General features: G+C 41.5%; 1 protein-coding gene across 2 annotated transcripts in view; it reads right to left on the reverse strand.

Annotated features, from left to right (window-relative positions):
• The window catches only part of LOC129124603 (glypican-5-like), a 378,241-nt gene that overhangs the window by 152,217 nt on the left and 202,387 nt on the right, over positions 1–23,637 (reverse strand). For both annotated transcript variants that reach the window (XM_077183633.1, XM_054639664.2), the window contains one exon: positions 12,572–12,692. In XM_077183633.1, the coding sequence (XP_077039748.1) occupies positions 12,572–12,692 (121 nt within the window). The remainder of the gene's footprint in view (positions 1–12,571; positions 12,693–23,637) is intronic.

The following is a 23,637-nucleotide window of genomic DNA, read 5'->3' on the forward strand; positions in this document are numbered from 1 at the left end:
AACTGGGATTGTGGGTGTGGAGTTTGAATAGAAGTGTGTGATCTCACAGAGTGGAAAACTTAGAGTTTGCCATAGACACATTTTATGAGAAATCCTTTCCTTAGGATTTTTCCTCCTGAGAAGCTGAGAGGCCTCAGGAACAAAATGTACCCAATGGTTATCTGCTGCTGTGGAATGCAACAGGTGCAGCTGGGATTGGGCTCATGGGGTTGTTTCTAATTAATGGCCAATCACAGCCCAGCTGGCTTAGACTCTCTGTCTCAGACACAAGCCTTTGTTATTCATTCTTTCTTTTGCTATTCTTAGCTGGCCTTCTGATGAAATGCTTTCTTCTATTCTTTTAGTATAGTTTTAATATAATATATATCATAAAATAATAAATCAGCCTTCTGAAACATGGAGTCAACACTCTCATCTCTTCCCTCATCCTAAGACCCCTGTGAACACCATCACAAGTGTTTAAGGTTTTAGAATATAGGAATATATATAAGGCAAGATGGAGCCTTTAGGATGGAGGCTGCTCCTTGCTCTCCACCTTCTGCTCCATGGGTTTGGGTGGTTTTGTGTAATTGGATAAAAAAGTCCCCATTGCAGGCATGGGTGGTTGGTTATTGGGTTAAAAGTGAAAATAATTTAGGTGTCATTTCTTAATTGTACAGTTTACCCTTAAAAGACCTTGTAGAGGAAGACAGTGACAGCCATTTGTAGCTTGTTAGTTGAATGCTGTAGAACTCAGGAATTGTAAGAGTGTAACATAGATAAAAAACAATAAACTTTTGAGTCTGAGCACAAAATATCATCTCGAGTGCCTTCAATCCCAACCAAGACAGAAGCAGAGAAAAGAAGCCAAGAACCAGCCAAGAATGTTCATGGAAAACTGTGCCGAAGTCTCCTAGGACCAAAGCCATTCCTTGCTAGGTTCCCCTCCTCAGCCCAAGTGCTGCCCTGGTAGCTGCACAGGGCTGAATTGAGTTAGGAGCAAACTGCACAGACTGTCTGGAGTGGAATGAAATCAGCTGCTACACTCAGTTTGTCGTGCCTTTAAATAATGCAACTAACTCAATTGTTGTAAAATTGACTCAAATGAGGCTCATTTGCAGAAAGAAAACATTGCAATATGGTAAGAAAGGCCAGTAAAAAAGAAGGGTAAAGACTAATCTATATGCTCCTAAAAGCCACAGATGGTGAAAATGAGAGCGTGGTAGGGTTTGTAAAATTCCTGCTAAACCTTTTCACATTTGCTGAGCTCATGTTCTTTGCAAATCTCTAAGAACTGACACAAAAGCAAGGAGACAAAAAATAAGAAACAAACAGTTATAAACAGAAGTGATGCTCCCTATGAGATGGCTCTCTCACACCTGATGTGTTGGAGTTCTGGATGCTGAGAATTTTAGATTTTTCTGTACTGACAGACTCTGATCCCCAGGAGAGCACTGCATTTGACCTGAAGCTGTAGAAAAGATTCCAAAATTGATTGATAACACCGAGATTACAGGTGTGTAGTTTAATTAGAAGTGTGTAATATCACAGAGTAGAACACCTAAAGTTTGGAGTTTTAGAGTATAGCAGGATATATAAGGAAAGATAGAGGTTTTAGAGAGGTAGTTCTAGAGTTCAGTTCTAGGTAGTTCTAAAACTCTAGTTTTAGAGTGGTTGTTCTTCTTTACCTTCTTCTTCACCTTCTTCTTCCTTCTTCTTCATAGGTTTAGGTAATTCTTTATAAGTAGACAGAAAAGTCCCCATTGGGGACTTCAAGTGATTAGTTATTAGGTTAAAAGTGAAAATAATTTAAGTGTCATTTCTTAATTAGATAGTTTAACTTTAAAAATCTTATAACAAGAGACAATTAGCCATTTTGTACCTTATTAATAAAAGACTACAGCACTCCCTGCTGTGCTCACTGTGTGCTCACTGGTGTCAGCCAGCAGGCAGGTAAGGCTGGCAGGGAACTCAGCCTCTGGTGTGTGATGGGAATAGTGGGAATTCTGATCAGTGGGATCAGTGTGCAGCACTGAGCTCTGCAAGGAGAAACCAGGCTGGGAGCCACACAGAACTGATGCTGCTGAGGAGAAGGGTTTCCCTGCAGAAGCAGGAATTGCTGCACTTGAGGAGAGGTGGGTCAGGGTCAGGATGGCAGAAGGATCCTGTGCAACCCCATGGCACCACAGGGAAAATTCATTCCTGTGTCTGCTCTGGGCTGCCCTGACCCCCAGGGCAGCACTGACTCTGACCCTCATCCATGGAGAAAGTTTCCCAGACTTCAAGATAGACTGGAACCCACAAAAGTGTGCAATAGATTATAGAGAGCAGTGCAGGTGGATCACTGGGTGAGAAATTGAGGGTTTGGGGTTTTTAGTGTGTTGTGGATGGCAGCAAGATGGAGGCACAGGGTGTTGTCCTGGGTTTCTTCTTCATGCTGCTTCTTCCTTCTTCTCCATGGGTTTGGGTGGCATTTTGGAATTGGGCAGAAAAGTCTGCACTGGGGGCTCTGTGGGATCAGTTCTTGGGTTCAAAGGGAAAATAATCCAGGTGTCAGTTCTTAACTGGACAGTTTAGTCTTAGGAGACCTTGTACCAAGAGATTGTTGGCCATTTTGTGCCTTCTAATGAAAAGCTGCAGAACTCACAGTAGTGAGACTGTTTGACTGATAAGGAATAATAAACACCTGAGTCTGAACATGAAACTGCTGTCTGGAGTGCCTTCAGTGCAGAGCCAGAGGAACCCACAGCTGGCACCCCCACAACTGGGACCCCCACAACTGGGACCCCAGCAGGCTCCCAGCTCTGCCATGGGGCAGAGGGCACCTCCCTGCACCTGGGGAGCCCAGCCCAGCCCTGCTCAGCACCCACAGCTCTGAGAAGCCCCAGCTTTGGGGAACAGGCTGCAGTGAAGCTCCAGGAGCATTTCAGACCTGCATCCTGCTTTGGGTAAAAGAGCAGCAGCAGCAGTGACTGTGTCTGACTGGTGCTTTTTGATTTTACTAATTAGGTTGATCCTACACACATCTTGCTTTTTTGATTCCAACTTGGCAGAGGAGCTTGTGAAGAGATGAGGAAAATGAGAGTCTGATAAGCTAGGATCAGTTCTGGGTTTGGTGAACTCCCAGCCTGGCTCAGGGCTGTGTGAGATGTAAGATACCCAAACCTTTACAAGTACTATGCACACCACCAAACCACTGCCAGAGTGTCAGAAGCAAAACCAACCTGGTTTAAGACTGAATTTCTTTGAAGTGACAAAAAATGCTGTTTCACAGCAGTGGTTCTGCCTGAAACAAGAGGATTGTTTCCTTAAGTCCTCCTGTTCACTAATTACTTGTGCATGTTTTCCTAAGTAGAAGAGAAAAGCTCTTGCTGGCACAGCCTCTCCCCAGCATTCAGCCTTGCTCTCTAAATTCCAAACTGTAAGGCAATGGACACTGACAGAAGAGCAGCAAGAACTCCTGTGCCTTGCTCATGGTCCTGCTCTCTCCTTCAGAGACTCCACTGGGAAGTTTGGACAACCTCACCTCACAGCCACCATCAGCTCCTCTGCTCTCCAAGGAGGACATGACTGCTCACATGGCACCAAACATCCACAGGTTTCAACTCCCCACACTGAGGACACAGATTCAGAGGGGCAGACAGGTAAGAACCATCTCCCACAAAGCTGCCACAGCTCAGTAACCCAAATCTGAGGCTGCAGGTGCTGTCCAGGCCCTGCTCCCCAGCTGGTGCAGGGAGCTCCTGGGGCTGGCACTGGGCAGCCAAACCAGGCTCACAGGGACACCTGAGCTGGCTTCCAGCCCAGGTCTGATTCATCAAGCTGTGCTGCAACACAACCCAAATTACTGCTAGAACCACCTGGTTTGCTGTAGCTGGGAAGTTGGTGCAATGTATTTGCAGGGGTTAGGCCACAGTGTGCACCAGCACTGCCTCTGAGTTTGGAATCAAAGCCTCAGGAAGTCATCAAGGATATTGGAACAGAAATTGTGTTAAATTAAGAAAGAAGAGGCTGAGAAACTGAATACCAAGACTGCAGGAATTGGAGAAGACTGTGAAGCACCTGGACTGTGACGAGTCACATACTGTGAGAAATGCAGGCAGAAAATGAGGGAACAAGACAAAGGCACCCATCAAGAAGTGTGCACTTGGTAGTTTGTAGAATCTATAAATATGTGTGTATTGTAAACAATAAATGGCTTCTGCTTGCTCACATTGGTCAGTTGTTCAGGAGTCCTGGATCAAATCTTATCATGACTGGATTGAGAATCTAAGGTTCTGTTTTGTGTGGTGGTGGAAACTGGGGGGGAGGAGGAGGAATGGTTTTGGAAGGTTTTCATTCTGAGTCCTGTCTGTCCCTTTTTTCATATTGTAAGTTAATAAAGTTCTTTCCTTTATTCCTAAGCTGGAGCCTGCTGTGCTCTATTTCTGGTCACACCTCACAGCAGCCACTGGGGAGAATATATTTTATATATGGGGGCACTGGCATTGCACCAGCACCAAACCAGGACATTTTCCCACAGGAAGAGGCTGAATCCTTCAGCAGATGAATCCACTCACCACCAGCAGTGCAGCTCCACTTGGGCTCCACACAATAAGGCTGGGTTTGATGGCCTTGGTCCTTCTCTCCTCTCCTGCTTTTTCTGCCTGCCTGCTCCCTTCAGCAGCAGAACAGAAAGAGAGGAAAATGACCTTGCTCTGCTTTTGGACAATGATCAATCAATTGTTTAAAGACCTTTACTCTACCCTAAAGAAAACAATGATAAACCCATAAAGCTCTGCTTTCTTTTCCTATTATGCTAAACTTACCACCTCCAAAAATAAGCACATTATTGTATCTCAGGAATTAGATCAAAAGTAAATACCATGATCTCACTTCTAATGGTAATTACTTAAACAATGCATGTAACTCAGAATTACTAGAGTGATCAGAAAAATATAGGTAAAAGAAGAAAATAATTATGAATTTGTGATTTCAGTTAATTAATTCAACGATGACTGCTGCCTTTTGTCTATAAAAAAAATCAATTCCCATCAAAAGAACCAGGCCAGGCCCCGAGTCCCCCTCCCCTGTGAGACCCCAGCAAGGGAAGTGCAGTGACAGCTCCTGACCCTGGTGCTCTCTGCAGCCCTGGAGCTCCCAGCCTGCCCTGGCCAGCTCACAGAACATCCCCATCTCCTCAGCCATTCCACCAGAGCACCCCAAACACCTCCCAGGGCTCAGGTTTCCCTCAGCAGCTGCAGGGGCTGGGCACCCACCCCAAGGGACAGACCCCATATCTGTGTTTTCCCAGGGTAAGACTCTCCCAGCTTTGTTTTTGTGTGTGAAATCAGTTCTAGATGGGAACAGTAGCTCTGCCCTCCTCTCCCCCACTTGGCTCAAGTCACTCCTGAGATTCAAGATGTGATCTTGATTTATTAAGACTAATTTCCCACAATGAGCAAAACAAAACACATACAATGGTCCATCTGGGCAAATAATTTCTGAGAAGGCTTGCAAGACAAATAGCACAGCACACTCTGAGACACAACACATGAATAATAAAAGGGCCATTTTAGCATTATATATTTGCTGGCATATAATAAGATATGCTGGATTTACACTGAGGTTTAGATTTGTCTTGTTTTAAAATGCTAAATTCTACTTTAGTGGAGCCAGTATTTCACATTACTGTTTCTACTGAAATCCTGATGCTGGTTCTAGTACTAAAAGGTAATTTCTCAATTCTAATTAAAATTATTTAATTCTATCTCAAGTCACTATGTTTAACCAAACCAAACAAATAACCTGCAGCCCCCAGACCAGCAGAAGTTCACTGATTTCAGCCAGGGATGGTATGTATCTCAATTAGCACCAAATTACAATTTTAACATATGCTGCCCATAAAACAATGTTCAGTGATGTTTTTTCAGTGCACTGGAAAGAGCTCTCCTGTTCTGATTCATGGACAAACCTCTGGCTTTGACAGGACTTTCAGTGCCACAACACAACCAAGGTTAGAGCTTCCAAACCACATTTCTTTTCAAAATCCAGGAGGATTGGAGAGAAGAAAACCACTGCCCACAGCCTGGAGCTGCCCAGCCCTCCAGAGGAACAGCCCAGTGACAAATCACTGTCAGCTGCTCTGCTTTTACATCTACATAGATAAACAGATGTATACCTATTTCCTAAGAAATAGAAAACCATACAGAAGAGAGCACACTGAGGAAGATCATTCTCAGTCTTTGAGTAAACTGGATTATTTCAAGCATTGGGATGAATTGTTTCATTGCATATGGATTGTGAAAAAGATCATAACTTATCTCAGAGCTGAACATTCAGCATCCATATCTGGAAGCAAAGACATTTTTAACTTAGCAGGGGAGAAGAAAAACTGCCCATGAATTCAATAAGGCCAAACATATTGAAAAAAAAACAGGATGAGAAACAAACTTTGTATAATTGCTGAAGTAATCTGAGATGATAGTTTATTTGACTATAAGGGTGAACAATTTTTATACAGCAGAGCAGGAAATAAAAACCCAAAACAATACAGTTCATTTGGTCTTTCCTGGTCTTCACAAGATCCTAAACATAATTGTTTCAGGTTTCATTAATTGTGTCTTTATTTTCCTCTAGTATGTGCATGTCTTGGTGCTATTCATTAATCAGCCAATAAATGTGGTATTAATTCAATTATCCCTGCTGTTTGCTTTGGGAGACAAAGGTGCTGAGGGCTGTTAATGCCTTCCCAGAGAGGTGAATTCAGAAAGGACCAGCAGAGCTGCAGAGCTGCTTCCTTCAGTGGAAAATTGCCTTTCAGCTGACTGCAGACAAGATCCACCTCTGAGGCTGCTCTGAGCTGCCCTGGAGAAGTGACCCCTCTGTGTGTCCTGAGCAGCTGTCACTGCTGGGAGGGGAAATGCCATTTCTGTGCCAGTGACAGCTCTGGGCAGGGCTGTGGGGGACCAGAGCTGGTACCTGTTCACAGCCTGTGGGGGCTTTGAAATGCCAGGGGACAGAAGCAGGAAAGCATCAATCTTCCTCAGGGATGCCTTTCCTTCCATGGATGAAACCAAGAACAGAAAATTCTCAATCCTAGTCCAAGTCAGCTACAACTTTGGCTAAAAATCAAACCAACTTGTCTCCACTCATATCTCATATAAAAACTCTACGAGGTAATAAATTTTATAGATGTCTAAAAAAATACACACTTTTAAATTAAGTACTACTTAAATGATTTATTGTATTATTCCCTATTGTATAACTCAACTAAATTCAGTTTCAAGATTAAATTATGGCTAGCTCATGTTATTGGAATGAAACATCTCAGTGCTGTTGCTTTGAACTCTGCTCTAACAGAATCCTCTGTACAGAAGTCTGAAAGGAATTAAGTTCCATGCATTTCTTAGTTCAGCTGGCAGATCCATGAGACTTTGGCAGAGAGAAAAGAAATAAAATACATGGGTCCACATTCAGCAAGATTTGCTTTGACATTACTCTCATTTTCTGCACTAGGTTATTGCATGCCTTGAACTCCAGCCATGCCCTGAGCATTCATCTCTGACAAGAGCAAAACACAAAACTGATTCACAAAACCTGTCAGGAGCAGATTGAGGCTGACAAAAACCAAATAAGTCAAACCTGTATAATGCTTATTATACAATAATCCCTTGAGAATGTTGATACCTCCCTGCTAGTGAAGGTACAGTCACAGCTTTTTCACTTTTCCCAGCATTCTCATTTCTGCTCAGGGCAATTGATCCTTGAGCATTTTTAACCTTGGCCTGAGAACCAGTTTAGTTTGAACTATGAAAAGCATCAGGCTGAAGAAAAACATTGAAACATTTAGGTGTGATTCTGTGGCAAGAAGCAGCACTCAAAAAAGATGCAATGGGGGATTATTGTGTTTAACATCAATTGTGGTTCACACCTGCTCTATTCACAAAAAAGAGGGAGGAAAAGATGTTATTTCTGCTGCTTTTTTTCCCCATCAACCTGGGACTTCACTTGATCTGTTTTTGCATTACTAGAAGTTACTGTAAATTGTAGCTCAGTAATTCTATTGATATGTGAATCAGCCACTAACAATAAACCCTTCAACCACCTTATCTGTCAGGGATGCAAATAACAGTAATTGTTGAATAATGTTCCCTAAATTTCACTTTACTTCCACTTTGCCAAGTGGATATAAAATAGCCTGCTATTTGCATAATCATTTTAGGAAAAAAAACAACAACGATGTGCTGAGGATTTAAGTCCCAGATGAAAAAAAAAATAAAAATGAGGAGCTGCTATAATCTCCACCAAAGTGGCATTTCAGCCTAAATGACAGCAGGAATGGAAGATGCCTTGCATACAGATTATTTGGAACATGCTGGAGCTGGGATGCACCAACTAAAACAGGAGCAGGACAAGAGATTTAGGGTCAATGGAGTTATTGGATCTTTTACCTTTGTGGACATGACATGGAGCTCACAAAGGAAGAGCAAAGGGTGGGATTTCAATGAGGGAATTTTTGGCTGCTCCTGCCTGGCCAGAACCATTCCTGCTGGCCTGACAGAGGCTGCTCAGGGAGGAGGAGGAGGAGTGGAAGAAGAAGGAGGAAGAGAAACCATCACAGACAGCAGCGAGGAGATTTGCTCCAGAAATCCTTAGGAACTGCTGAGCTAAGGCAAATCTTTCAGGAAAATTAATGTTGATTTGAACATAGCTCTCCCCAGCCTCAGCAAACTGATCCAGAGCAGGTTATTCTGATTTCAAACACTCTGAAAACCAGAGAGAAAGTGCAATCCAGCAGGTCCAGGCTCCCTGTGGGACAGACCCCGCACGTTTCCTTGAGACAGAAATGTTATTCCTTTAAAAATCTCATCACAGCTTCTCTTACCCAGGGATATGCTTTCCTCTGGGTAGCTCAGCAATATTATTGAAGGGGTAGGAGGCTGCTGGGGCCCAGGCACACAAATCACCTCTGCTGCACACTGGGCATGGCTTTGCCCTCTGCCCCAGGCTTCCTGCCCCTCTGGGGCTGCTTCTGTGAGCAACCACTGCTCCCAACATTGCTGCAAATGTTTCAAAGGTACACACACAACCCCTTATTTGACCAGGGTTTACATTTCACCCTACATATCACCAAAAAAAAATCAAAAATATATTCTTATGACAAAATTCAATTTGTCCATAAAATTAGGAATAGAATTCTGTATAACTCTGCGATCTACACACACTATTGATGTCACTTTAAACTCCTGATTTAATTGGCTTTTCAGTGTCAGTTTTTATTTGTACAATAATATCACAACTGAAACAAAAATCCAAGAAGTAGAAAACAGCTACATGTGTTTGATGTTGTATGTGAAAGCCTCAGATATTTAGCAACTTCTTTGATGCTTTGATCTCCAAAGAAATCTTACTAAAATTATGATCAAAGGATTTTATATTATTCTAAGTACTTAAGAACAAACCATCTTAGGGCAATAATCAGTATTCTGTTTAATCCTTCACCCTTGGAATCCATTCTTGCTAAGCACCTCAATCTGATGGGAGTTACATTCACTTAAAGAAGATATTCTCCTGAAACTGTTACAAGTACCAAAAAGCAACACCTGCAACTTACAGACAGAGCCAAGAGCTGGATTTTAATTCTGCTGGCCAAAAAGTGCTTTCTGAGACTGGTTTTAAAGTGTATGTAATTTAAGAAAATTGGTATGCAGCTCAGACCAGGCAGATTTTTATTTTTCTACAGCAGACAAAGAAATAGAATTTCCAATACACAACTACTTTTGATTTAATCTATTTCTAACTATTTCCTATTGTCAGTGTTTATAGAGCACTATTACACAGATGGATATATCTAATATTTATAAAGTAAATTAACACCCTACTTTAGAACATGCAAAGACAGATAAATAATGAATTATCCTTTTCATCAATCTGACCACATAATGCCTATTTCAGTGCAATATTAAGCACTGCACCAGACTGGTTGTAATCCCCCACGGTGAGTTAAATCAAATACAAAGCATCCCTAAACTGCAGCCTTCAGAACAGGAGAATATTAGAGACCAGCAAGATTTAACAAAACCACTAATTACAGCTTAGATTATGGATTTATAGATTTGCTTGATGAGAGGTAAGGAGCATTTTTTTAGGTGCAAATAGAGAAATTCCTGACTCTCAGTCACAGCTTTAACAACCTCCCAGATCCTCTCTGAGCAACTCCCGCCAGTTTTACCTGTGCAGATTATTCTGCCTCCTCTCCTGCACACCCACCAGGGTGTTCCCCACTATTCCTATCCCCACCCTCTTTAACAGTGGAAGGTGATGAGCAGACTGATGTGCACACAGCTCTGCTGAGAGCATCCCTGCAGGCTGGCAGCAGAACATGCCTGCTCTAAATGAAAATCAATCCTGTAAATCCATCCAGAGCTGCTCAGGCACAGGGACCACCCTGAGCTCCGGGGATGGCAGCAGCACCAGCAGTGCCACAGCTGACAACTGCTCAGACAGGAGAGTCAGACCAACACCCCAGGCACTGCTCTGGGAAGCTTTGGGAAATCCAGAGTGTCACACACATATTTCATGGAAAATCCTTTGGCTAGGATCTTTTCTCCTGAGAAGCTGAGAAGGCTCAGAAATTAAATGTAACCAATGGTTATCTGCTGCTGTGGAATGCAACAGGGGCATCTGGGATTGGGCTCATGGGGTTGTTTCTAATTAATGGCCAATCACAGTCAGCTGGCTCAGACTCTCTGGTCAGTCACAAAATTTCATTCCATTCCTTTCTATTCCTTCCTAGCCTTCTGATGAAATCCTGCCTTCTATTCTTTTAGTAGAGTTTTAATCTATCATTTTCTTTTAATATAATATCTATCATAAAATAATAAATCAGCCTTCTGAAACATGGAGTCAAGATTCTCATCTCTTCCCTCGTCCTGGGACCCCTGTGAACACCACCACACCAGAGAAGGAATTAAACCAATTCTTAATCTTTGCAGTTTTCTCCTAGGAATGTTTAATGAGGGTGGTGTGTCTAATGAGCCACTGGTGTGAGGGATATTGACTGAGGACCAACCAGGTCCCCCTGTATCATAACTGTCTATTAAAGTGTGTGGCTTTTAATAAACTCAGCTTTTTCCACCATGAAGAAAATGGAGTCCTGTCACTGTGGTATTTTCTGAAAAATCCCTTTGCCAGGATTTCTTCCACTGGGAAGCTGAGAAGCCTCAGAGAAAAATGTAAATAATAATTATCTGATTCTCCTGGGTTTGCTGCTTTGGAATGTGGCCTGGACATTGTTTACCAACAGGTGAATGTAATGCTTGATTGGTTCCATGTGAATTGTTTTTAATTAATGACCAATCACCATCAGCTGTGCTGGACTTTGAGGAGTCAGTGACAAGTTTTTATTATTCATTCTTGTTAAACCTTCTGTAAGTATCTTTCTCTTTCTTTAGTATAGTTTTAGTATAGCATTCTATAATATAATGTATTATAAAATAACAAATCAGTCTACTGAGAACATGGAGTCAGATTCCTCATCTCTTCACCTTGTCCTGGGGACCTTGCAAACCCCACAGAGTCCCATGTGATTTATTCCAATGCCACTGTGGGACCCACAGAGATGGCAGAGGCAGGCACAGCTTAACCACATCTCTGACAAACCCACAGGTTACCTGTCCTTTTGGGTAGAAGAAGGCCTGTGAAGGAAATGTTTTTCTAGGGGCAAGGTGAATTCATCTTTGGAGCACCCTGTGTCCTGACTTCAGCATTTCCAGTATGGTTGTCACACCCTCACAGGCTCATTTTGGGTTTGATCTGTTGGTATCTACACCCCTGAGGGTGGGAAATGGATTTGTAGAGAATTTTCAAAGCTTGACAGCAGGCTCACATAGTGTGTATGTGTATGCAAACCTTGAGGTAAGAAATGCTGATTTAGAAATGCCATGGAATAGGACAGACACTATTGACAGAGAAATGGAACTCGAAGTAATTTTCAAAGGATGGCCTTGTAAATAAGACTGGATACTTTAGAGAAACAGAACTATGAAAGAAGCATTGTAGTAGGATCCACAAAGAGTAATTTTAGATGATTAAGACATTTACAGCATGGTGTGGCAAAAGCTGATAGTCCAAGAAACACTTATAATGTAATTAGGAAACAGCTGGCTTCTGCTAGTGATGGTGTGAATGATAACAACTGTAATGTCTCACCCTTCACATGAGACTGAAAATGGAATAAGAGTGCATAAAACCCCTCTGGGTCAGAAAGGGGCTCAATCCCCCTGAGGAGCAGGAGCTGCACGAGCAGAGGGCAGTGCCCAGGGCAGGAGTGCCCAGCAGGAGCAGCTGCAGCCCAGGCCCAGGGAATTGCAGCAGGAGCTCCCTGCTCCTGGGGCAGCAATTTCCAGGCAATTCTGCCTCCCTGGAGCTCACAGCCCAGCTGGGACCATGGCATCTGCAGCTGCCTTTAGCCAAACCCACACCACAGCCACCTCAGGCCTGCAGTCCTGCAAGGTGCAATATGATGATGGAATATCAATATCAATCTCCACCTGGAGATTTTACCTTCAGTTCCATAATAAAATGCTTTTATCTTGGAAAAATAACTTACTTGATTAAAGTGCTGAAGTTTATCAATTAAATTTTTGATGAGTGGGTCCAATCCTCTGACTTTCAGCTCTGGATTATTAATTTGTGCTTTCAGTCCATTGGAAACAACTCTGCTGGTGTAACTGAAAAACAGAAGAAATAACAGATCAGTGAGTGGAACCGCATCCATAGAATCAAGAATCATATTACAGGGGACTTACAAAAAGAAAATGCTTTGCAGATGGGAATGAAATTTATTATAAATATTTATGTTTTAAAATACACCAACCAGAATAAAAGTCCCAGTTTCTTGCAGTATCATTTACCACTTTAAACTATTCAAGTCATGAACCAACAGCAATTTCATAAACCATGGAGAGGTTTGTTTCATTCATAATTTAATATTTGAACCTTTGTAACTAACATTCTCAAGTTTTTCCATGCAGCAGTCAAAGCTGATAGCTTCCAAAAATTCACTCTTAGGTTATTGCAGAAACTTGGGGCATTTCAGACAGAAATGATGTTTTATCAGATTGAAATAAATTCCAATGAAAGGGGGATGGGATTTGAAAAAGATTGATAATCAAAGTGTGAATTGGAGTGCTCTAGCCAGAGCAGTGGGGACGTGGGGGACAAACTCTCTGGGGACTCTGCACAGCAGCAGCTGCTGCTCCCCAGAGCCCCAGGGAGCCTCACCTGTGCTGGCCCTCCCCAGGCATGGGCCACACACAGCAATTCCCTCTGTCCAATCCTGCTTTCCTGAGCAACAGCAGACTGCTCTCAACCATTTCTCTCACTGGCCCAGCTCTGGTCTGGTGTAGCCCCACATTTCTCTTCACACAGAAAAGCAAGGCACAATTCTTCCCAAGAATATTGCTGGGTTTCACATTCTCTGAACATCAGTGAAAGGAGAAACAGTTCTTATAATTTTGCTGTGCCTGTGTTTGTGCCACAGCAGAATGCAATATGGAGATTGTTCACCCACAGTGATGGGGTTTTGTTCCCTTGGCCTGTCAGGCCCAGGTGTGTGTGTGTGTGGGGACTGTTGGGTGACAGTCACCAGATTCTGGGCAGTTCTGTGCAGTTGAGTGCTTGGCAGATTCAGTTTAGATGTAATGTAACATAGTGTAATATAGTATAAAATAATATAGCATAATAAAGTAATTAATTAGCCCTTTGATAAGATGGAGTCAGATGCATCATTCTCTCCCCTCACTGGGGACCCCTGCAAATACAACAGTCTGCCCAAGTGGAAAAGCCCAGAAAAGCAACCAGAGTGGTGAAACAGATGGGATCTTCCCCATGAAGGGGGTAAAAAGCTGATGGAAAAGGAGGCAAAAGACTTGCAGGGCACAAAGGCAGCTCTTGGGTTTTCCCATAATAACCTGTGTTATCCCTTGTTGATCATAGTGGAATTGTTCAACCAGTACCAACAGAAATGATGAAAAAACGTGTGGCAGATGACAAAATATTTCTGCTTAGATGCTGCTGTCTTGGTGATGTATAGAGTGTAATTTATTTTCTAAAAATGTGATTCCAAGCTGTGCTGTCCTGTGTGCTCTCCCTGGGAGATCCCTGCTGGAACAATCCCGAGCAAGCAGGAGATGGTGATTTCAGAGGAGATGGTGATTTCAGACAAGAGGGTGATTTCAGACAAGAGGGTGACTTCAGAGATGGTGATTTGAGAGGAGATGGTGATTTCAGACAAGAGGGTGATTTCAGACATGGTGATTTGAGAGGAGATGGTGATTTGAGAGGAGATGGTGATTTCAGAGGAGATGGTGATTTCAGAGATGGTGATTTCAGACAAGAGGGTGATTTCAGACAAGTGGGTGATTTCAGAGATGGTGATTTCAGAGGAGATGGTGATTTCAGACAAGAGGGTGATTTCAGAGATGGTGATTTGAGAGGAGATGGTGATTTGAGAGGAGATGGTGATTTCAGAGGAGATGGTGATTTCAGAGATGGTGATCTCAGACAAGAGGGTGATTTCAGACAAGAGGGTGATTTGAGAGGAGATGGTGATTTCAGAGGAGATGGTGATTTCAGAGATGGTGATTTCAGACAAGAGGGTGATTTGAGAGGAGATGGTGATTTCAGAGATGGTGATTTCAGACAAGAGGGTGATTTGAGAGGAGATGGTGATTTCAGAGATGGTGATTTCAGACAAGAGGGTGATTTCAGAGGAGATGGTGATTTCAGACAAGAGGGTGATTTCAGAGATGGTGATTTCAGAGATGGTGATTTCAGAGATGGTGATTTCAGACAAGAGGGTGATTTGAGAGGAGATGGTGATTTGAGAGGAGATGGTGATTTCAGAGATGGTGATTTGAGAGGAGATGGTGATTTGAGAGGAGATGGTGATTTCAGAGATGGTGATTTCAGACAAGAGGGTGATTTCAGAGATGGTGATTTCAGAGATGGTGATTTCAGAGATGGTGATTTGAGAGGAGATGGTGATTTCAGAGATGGTGATTTGAGAGGAGATGGTGATTTGAGAGGAGATGGTGATTTCAGAGATGGTGATTTCAGACAAGAGGGTGATTTCAGAGATGGTGATTTCAGAGATGGTGATTTCAGAGATGGTGATTTGAGAGGAGATGGTGATTTCAGAGATGGTGATTTCAGACAAGAGGGTGATTTCAGAGATGGTGATTTCACAGGAGATGGTGATTTCAGAGATGGTGATTTCAGAGATGGTGATTCCAGAGATGGTGATTTGAGAGATGGTGATTTCAGAGATGGTGATTTCAGAGGAGATGATGATTTCAGACAAGAGGGGCTCCAGCTCCTGAGGAGGAGCAGACAGGGCAGAGAACTGCAGGAGAACTGCACCCCCAGCAAGAAGGGAGCAATCCCCCAGCCAAGAGCCAAAGCCTCACTGGGAACAGCCCTTTTGTCCATCTGACCCAAAGCACCATCCTGCAGAGCTTTCTACTACCTCTGTACCACCTTAAAATGCTTTGAAATAAACACTATACATTTCCTGAAATATAATCTGATTATTTTACTCCTTTGCACTATCTAAACCATTTTTTTTTGTTGACATCAGATCCTGAATTACTGGAAATGTACATTAAGTAAGATCAGGAATTGGCTTGCTTTATTTAATAACCTGCAATTTAACTGAAATATTGTAGTACAGAATTGTTAACTCTGGTTACAGCTCTAGTACTTTATTCCAACTAAACCCAGAAATGTCAGCAGGAATGTCCAGGAAAGCTGTATTAAAATATTGTCACTGGGGCACTCCTGAAAGTAACTGTTACACTGGAGCCCAGGGAACACTTGTGCAGACAGGATTTTCATCCAAGCCTCAGGCCAATGTTATTCCATTGATTGATCAGGCTAAGTTATGATACTTAAAAAAAACCAAAAGCAAATCATAAACAAAAACCCAGCCTCCCAAACCCAGCTTTTCAGTATTTCACAAAAACAGTATCAATTTTTTAGATCTTAGGTAAAGCACATCTCAAGTTTAAAAAAAGATAAAAAGTGAAATGCTGTTTACATAGCAGACTACATTTCAACTGAAGGCATATGTTTATATTTTATCAATAAATAAAGATAAATTAAGATATCTGAGTAAAAAAAACATTTTAAAAAGCCAGATGCTGTTCTGAAATGTGTCTTTTTAAATTCCTAAAATGAAAAGGAAGCAAGGTACAGCTTTCTCAAAGTCAAATACGCCTTTAAAAAAAAAAGGCAAGCAAGCATATAAAATAGAAATAACTTTGAATAAAAAATTATTTTCTAATAAAATAGAAATAACTTCAAATTCTGGGGAAATGGGTGCAGGAGCTGCATTAGGGACAGCTATATAGATAATATATATATATGTATATATGTGTGTATATATATATCTGTATATATAATATATAAAATATATCAAAATACATATTTTTAATATATACAATATAATAAAATATGTATTAATTATATAATACATAATATATAAATAGTATATTAATAATAGAAATTACTCATATATAAATATACCTTAAAAAAAGCAAGTATATAAAATAGCAATAACTGAATAAAAATATTTTCTAATAAAATAGAAATAACTTCAAATTCTGGGGAAATGCGTGCAGGAGCTGCATTAGGGACAGGTATACCTAATATATATATTACACATATATATATATAAATAAATAAAACATATATATTATATATATATATAATTATATTACATATTATTATAATATATATTATATATTTATATATTTTATTTATCTAGAGATATATATATACATATATAATATATATTATGTATAAAATATGTAATATATATGTGTATATAAATCTCTACATAAACAATATAAAATACATATAATATTAATATATATAATAGAACTATAATAAAAGGTGTATTAATTATATAATATATATTAATAATATAATAAGTAAATAATATATAAACAAATAATATATAAATTATAATCACTCAAATAAATAATATGTAAATATATATTAATAACATGTTAATAATATACTATTTTATATATATATATATATATATATATGTATGTATATGTGTGTATATATATCCATATATATATGTATATGTATATAACCAGCAGTGATATTTAGCCACAAATGCCCAACAGACAGGGTGCTGTCCTTGCTGTTTCCACAGCCCTTCCCTGCACAGGCCCCAGCAGCCAGGGTGCTGTGGGCAGCTTTTCCAAGTATTCTCCAGGGATTATGGAGCAAGACCCCAGCACATCCCACAGAGCTGGGAACAGGCACTGAGCAATTCAGGATTGTCTGTGCTGGAAATTCAGGATACCTGAACATGAACTTCATCTCAAGACAGTTCTCTTCATTTTAATTTTCTGTTCTCTGCTTGAGTATTTGACCCAAAACCACTGAGCAAGAGGCACCAAAATTTTAATTTCATTTTTATTTCATTATGGGAGGAATGGGACATCAGACATCACATGGCAAAGCTGAAAATCTGAGCCTGAGAGTCAGTTCATAGGAATCCAGGAAATGCAGCAAACATCTCCATGGAACAAAATCTGCTTTTGATGAAATAATTTGTCATACAACCTTAAGAGTTGCCATATATGTAGAAGAAGAATAAAATTCACTGTTCAGAAAATTTAATATATATTTGCAGAGATGTTTCTAATTTTGTGATCACATTAAAAAAAAATTATACACTATACATCAAGACAGCAGTATCTAAGCAGAAATATTTTGTCACCTGCCAAGGATTTTTTTCATCATTTTTGTTGGTACTGGTTGAATGATTCCACTGTGATCAGCAAGGGCTAAAGCAGCAACACCTTTCTGAGACACACTGGGAAGGACAAACTCTTCCTGAGACTTGAAAAATCACATCTCACCACTTATTTCTTTGGTGTTATAAAAATGTGACTGTCCTATTTTCTGTACAAATGTAAAAACCATTCATTAAGAAAAGAACACACTGAAATCTGCAGACTGGAGCACCTAAAAGAAAACATCTGCTTTCTCAGCCCTCTCAAACTCAACCTGCTAAAGCCAGGGAGCTCTGGACTAATTGTCTCATTTTTATTTTTTTTCAGTCATTTTCTAGCAAAATCATGAAGTGTTGAGACAAGGAGAAATGGTACAACAATCATTTCACATCAGCTCTGCTTCTTTATCTTTGGGCAGAAGTTATTAAGCAGGAAATCATCTCAGGGATCTGAGTTGGCTGCAAACCCCCAGGAGCAAAGGGCACAGTGCAGCCAGAACCAGAGGGAGCTGAAATGCTGAATTTCTACCCTGTGCTTGCCTGGGTGCACAGCCTGTCCACTCCAGCACAACCCTCAGCACAGCCCAGAGCAAACAGCACCCCCTGAGTGACTCAGGGGTTAAAGGTGATGGGGAGAGGCAAGGGAAGAGCTCTCCATGTGCCATTTAGTGAGGAGCAATGGGAAATATGGAGAAGCCACTCAACCAGCCTTGAGATCCCCTGAAAAACTAATTCAGTTCCATCAGGATGGTTCACCAGATGGTGTGTTTTGTCTTATATTTATTCATAATTTGACCCTTGGGCTGGAATGGTTTGCCTGAAATTCAATTGTGTGAATCCATTGATGATCTGCAGCAGTCAGTGGTGTCCCCAAATTAATAATTTTTGGACATTTCCCTTTGCAGTTTTCAGATGCAGCCCCTGGAGCATGCGACCCTCTGACCTACAGGGCTCTGCAATCCTTGTTTTCTTCCCAATTCAGGGAACACAGAAATGTGCACCAACTAGTAAAAGCAGTGACATAAGCTGCAGAGTTGCAGAATGTGACATAATTCATCAGGATTATCAGCTTTGATCTGACTGACCCCTCTGCCCACTCCTCCACACAGTGGCAGGAACAAGCAGAGCACATAACAAACACAAATCCCTCCCCTGGATTTACAGCTGCTTGTCACCCATGGGGAACTCCAAGGAAGGGAAGAAAATGTTGTTTTCCTGAGCTGCTGCTGAGTTTGAACACAACTCTCCATGAGGAAAAGCCAGGCAGAGCAGGACACCCTCAAATTGAGCTTTCCCTGAGCTGCTGCCCACAATGAACTGCAGAGGGGTGAGCCCCATCCTCCTCCTCCTCCTGAGCTTTGGCACTAAAAGTGACCAACACTGTGACCAACAGGCTGTGCTCATCCCTGAGCAACTCCCACAATGGCACTGCTCACAAAAACCTCCCCAGTCCCACACTCTGTCATCTCTGTACCAGCTGAAATGTGGTTACACTCACTGAGCATCACATGGCTGAGAGATCTCCAAAAAGGGATGAGCAACCCATGACCTGTACTGCTCTCTGAGGAACTAAGCTGCAAAAATAAACACTTTATTGAAAAAAATAAGGAAAAAAAAAATAAAAGAAACACATTTTGGTAAGTTTACTGGCACATAATCAGCAGCCATGATTTGTTTTTGAGGAAAGAACCATGGCATTTATGCCAGAGTACAATTCTGGAGGAGCTGCAGTCACCAGGGTAAAATCTGGATGCACAAAGGAAAACAAAAGGATTTCATGTATTCTACACAATCAGCTGAGCACAACTGCTGCAGCATTCTCTGAGAGAAAAGTTTCTCCTTTGAAAAATACCTATAGAAAGAGTTCATTTTGAAATATTAAATAACTGCCAACAGATTACAAGAAAGCTCAAGTCTGGCACATAATGAGTTTAGCTGCCCTGAAGATTTTGTGAAGCAGAACTGACACAATGAGAATTTCATCTCTGCCAGAACTATTCTAATGGGCTCCAGTGGAAGCTTTACAAATAATCTTATTTATTAGCAATTATGGAAAACGATGAGACAAATGCGATGTGCTAATGGGATAATTAGAAAAGGAAAATCTCAAAGCCAAATAGCATTTAAAATGGTCTTTCTCCACTTCTACAGGGCTGAAAAAGAGCTCCTGTATTCTAGATTATAAAGACAGTTTTAAGACTGCAGCTATAAAACCAAGTTACCAGATGGCTTTGAGTGATTGGATGATGCCAGCCCATGAACACCCTGAAAATCAGTGAAAACCAACAAGAGAGGGTACATGTAAGAGATGTCAGCCTCCAAAAAGATGTGTTCATCAGTTTGTCCAAAATCATGCTGAAAATGTACTGACTGGAGCTTCACAGAGTATTGGAAATGCTTGAAGAGTGTTCAAAAGATTATTATTCCAGATTGTTGGAGGAACAAGCCTTCATTCTTCTCCTAGCTGTAGGAAAAGTTACCTCAAGGCCCAGCACTGAAATTTGCAGAAATTATTGGCCAATCTTTATTATGTCAAGGGAAAGAAAGTACTTGCCTGGAATACCATCAGGTAGGAAAGCTCTTTAGTTTCAAGTGAAATAAACTCTTCAGGCCACACAAATGGCACCTCTATACCCACCACAGGGAATGGAAGGAGCAATGAAAATGATACAAACCCAAAAGCTGATAACCTAACTGGGAACTGGAGGCATAAAGAGCATTCCCCACTATAATGACTCAAGAAACAGCACAGAAAATAGAGCAGTAAACAAAAAATCTTTACTTATCAAAGTAACATCTGGGGCCATTCCTAAGGGAAAAGTAAAGCTCATCTGAAGCACCTTTTCCTCAGCAATTCCCAGGCCAGGACAGAACCTTCCTTAAGTGCCACAGATATATTTTATGAAAAATCCTTTTGCTAAGACTTTTCTCCTGAGAAGCTGAGAGGCCTCAGAAACAAAATGTAACCAATGGTTATCTGCTGCTGTGGAATGCAACAGGTGCATCTTTGATTAATCTCAAGTAGTTATTTTCAATTAATGACCAATCACAGTCCAGCTGTCAAACTCTCTAATCAGTCACAAGATTTTTATTATCATTCCTTTCTATTCCTTACTAACCTTCTGATAAAATCCTTTCTTCTATTCTTTAGTGTAATTTTAATCTATCATTTTCTTTTAATATAATATCTATCATAAAATAATAAATCAGCCTTCTGAAGCATGGAGTCAAGATTCTCATCTCTTCCCTCATCCTGGGACCCCTGTGAACACCACCACACTCGAGTACAAAGAGAACAGAGCCAGGATAAATCCTGAGGGAGAAAGTGATGCTGCCCCTCTTGGAGGCTGGCAGCTTGCACTGTGTTCTGCTGGGCACAGCAAATGGGGATGCCCAACTTCTGAACCTGCCAGAGGGAAAACACTGCTGGAAAACAGCACTGACTCAGCAAAAAGTACACCCTCAGGAGAGGAGAGGATTTGAACTCTTACAAGAAGAAAATAATAGCAGAAAGCAAATAAAAACAAAAAACCAAACTTAGCAGAGGAGAAAGAATGAGCATGGAGCAAGAGTTCACATTATTTGCTTGACAGGATTTCAGACAGGCCAAGGCAGCAAGAATCCAGTTGCTTTTCTGAAAACCCTGCTTGCAGACCTTAACAATTAGCCTTGGCAGATGAGCATGGCTATACAAAAGGATATTCTGTGATCCCAGCACAGGAATTTTTATGAAGCAAAATGGAAAATGTCCTAATTTGCACACTATCCACATATGTCACAGGGAGAAGACCTTGCCTGTGGCTCATTAAAAGCAAAGCAAAACAAAACAAAACAGAGATAGATTAATAGTGAGGTCAAAATTCCAGCTTTCCTCAGAAGCCAGTTTCTCCAAATGCACGTGGATACACGTGGGGGATTAGAGAACAGCTGCCAATAATGAGTACATGAAGTGCAGCTCTGGATGAGCTCAGCTCAGGGGCTGAACTCTGCCCTCCAAGCCCTTGCTGATCCCCTGTCTTTGGCCAGATTTCATTCCCTTACACAGTTTTTCCAATCTATGGATGCAATATATTCACTGCAATTCTTATCTCTGCTTCTGCCCACCCTTAAAACCTCAGAGCAGCTGTTTGGCCCTGGATTCCCAGATGGAAAAGTTATTTACCTTTCTGGGCTGCACTAGTGCAAGGTACATAGCTCCAGTTTATTCCTATTTCCAGGGTAAAAACTTCATCACAAAGATGGTGGTGCTAAATTTTGCAGAAGAAAAAGCAAACAGGAGATCTTGGTGCTGTATAAAAAGAGATCAGACACCAAGACCTCCAAGTCTCCTGACTCAAGGGCTCTGAAAGTCCTTCCCTTTTGCTTCACCTTTTCCACCAGCAAGACAGGTAGCTGAAATCATCATTGCAAAGCCCCCAAGTTTTATTCTTGGTAGAGGAATCTGTATTTTACTGCAGAAGCTGCCTGTTCATCTCCAGCAGCCCTACTCATTTCACCCAGTTTGTTCCATTTGCAACTGCCTGACATGGGGCAGGACAGCTCACACTTTCTGTGCCCCTGAGAGCAAAACAAGAGCCCAGCTGCACTCAGCAAATCCTGAGCCACTGGGGATGGCTAAAGGTGGGGAATGGGCTCCCACAGCTCCAGGCTCAGCCTGGGGCCACTGGGGATGGCTAAAGGTGGGGAATGGGCTTCCCACAGCTCCAGGCACTGGTGTGGGCTCAGCCTGGAGCCACTGGGGATGGCTAAAGGTGGGGAATGGGCTCCCACAGCTCCAGGCACTGCACTGGGCTCAGCCTGGGCCCTCCTCACTGCTACAGGCTCACCAAAGCCTCTGCCACCCTGGCACCACAGGGGATGGGCTCAGCACAGCCCTTCCAGTGGCAGCTTCATGGCTTAGAAGCATTGTTAAAGCAGCACTTTTAATCTGTTCTAGCTTTTCCCTAACTCACTATTTGATGCAGTATTTCAGTATGTAGCAAAAATCACTGTATTTATTCCTCCTGAAAACATTGCAGAAAATGTCAGTAGTGGTAAAGGGCAAGTAGGGTCTAGTTCTGAAGACCAGAATGTCTTTGCACTTGTCCAAGACAAATGTTTACCCAGGTCAAGGTTGAAGAGCTTTAGAGAAATGTGGGAAACTGAGCAGCCTCCATCCATGTTTTTGTTGTTAAACACAAAGCATTGTTTGCCTTGCTCCAGTGTTTGGTACTTCTCACAAAATAAGTGCACTAGAAGAGAGGTCAAATGTAGAAAGATTTTCCTGTCATCACAAATCTGGAACAGAGAATATTTATACAAAAATCAATTTATTTGACCTATACTGTTCAATTTTTCTGCTAATATTGCTGGAGATTTATGTCTGGTTAAAGCTGTTCCCTTCTGCAATTTACCACCTCTCTCCCTTGATTTTGCAGAAAGGTCACAATCCTGAGTTCATGATTCCATACTTTGCTGCCACAGAGAGACAAACAGCAACACAAATTCACACAAGTTCACTGCAGGACTAACAACAGCAAAACCACATTGTTGAGGGAAACACATTTAATGCACACAAATGCTTCCACCACAAAATACTGTGCAGAAGAAGAGCTAAGGAGAAAAATAAGGGCAAGGAATCCCTTTCCCCTTGCTACAAATGTCCTCTTCTTGAAAATCCAAGCTGCCAGTTCAGTCATGGGATGCACAATCTTGTTTTTGGTAGTTACTTTTAAGGTATACCATAGCAAATGGGAAGAGGAGCCACTTCTGACATCGTTGCAAGTTAGTGGCTGGTTCCCTCTAAAGTTTTGATTTCTGTTGCAGAGATTCCCTTCCCTCAAACCCCTGCAAGAGCTGCAACCCTCTGTGTTGGATGCAGA

This window comes from Agelaius phoeniceus, chromosome 10 (assembly GCF_051311805.1).
Source record: "Agelaius phoeniceus isolate bAgePho1 chromosome 10, bAgePho1.hap1, whole genome shotgun sequence".
In the NCBI taxonomy this organism is placed as follows: domain Eukaryota; kingdom Metazoa; phylum Chordata; class Aves; order Passeriformes; family Icteridae; genus Agelaius; species Agelaius phoeniceus.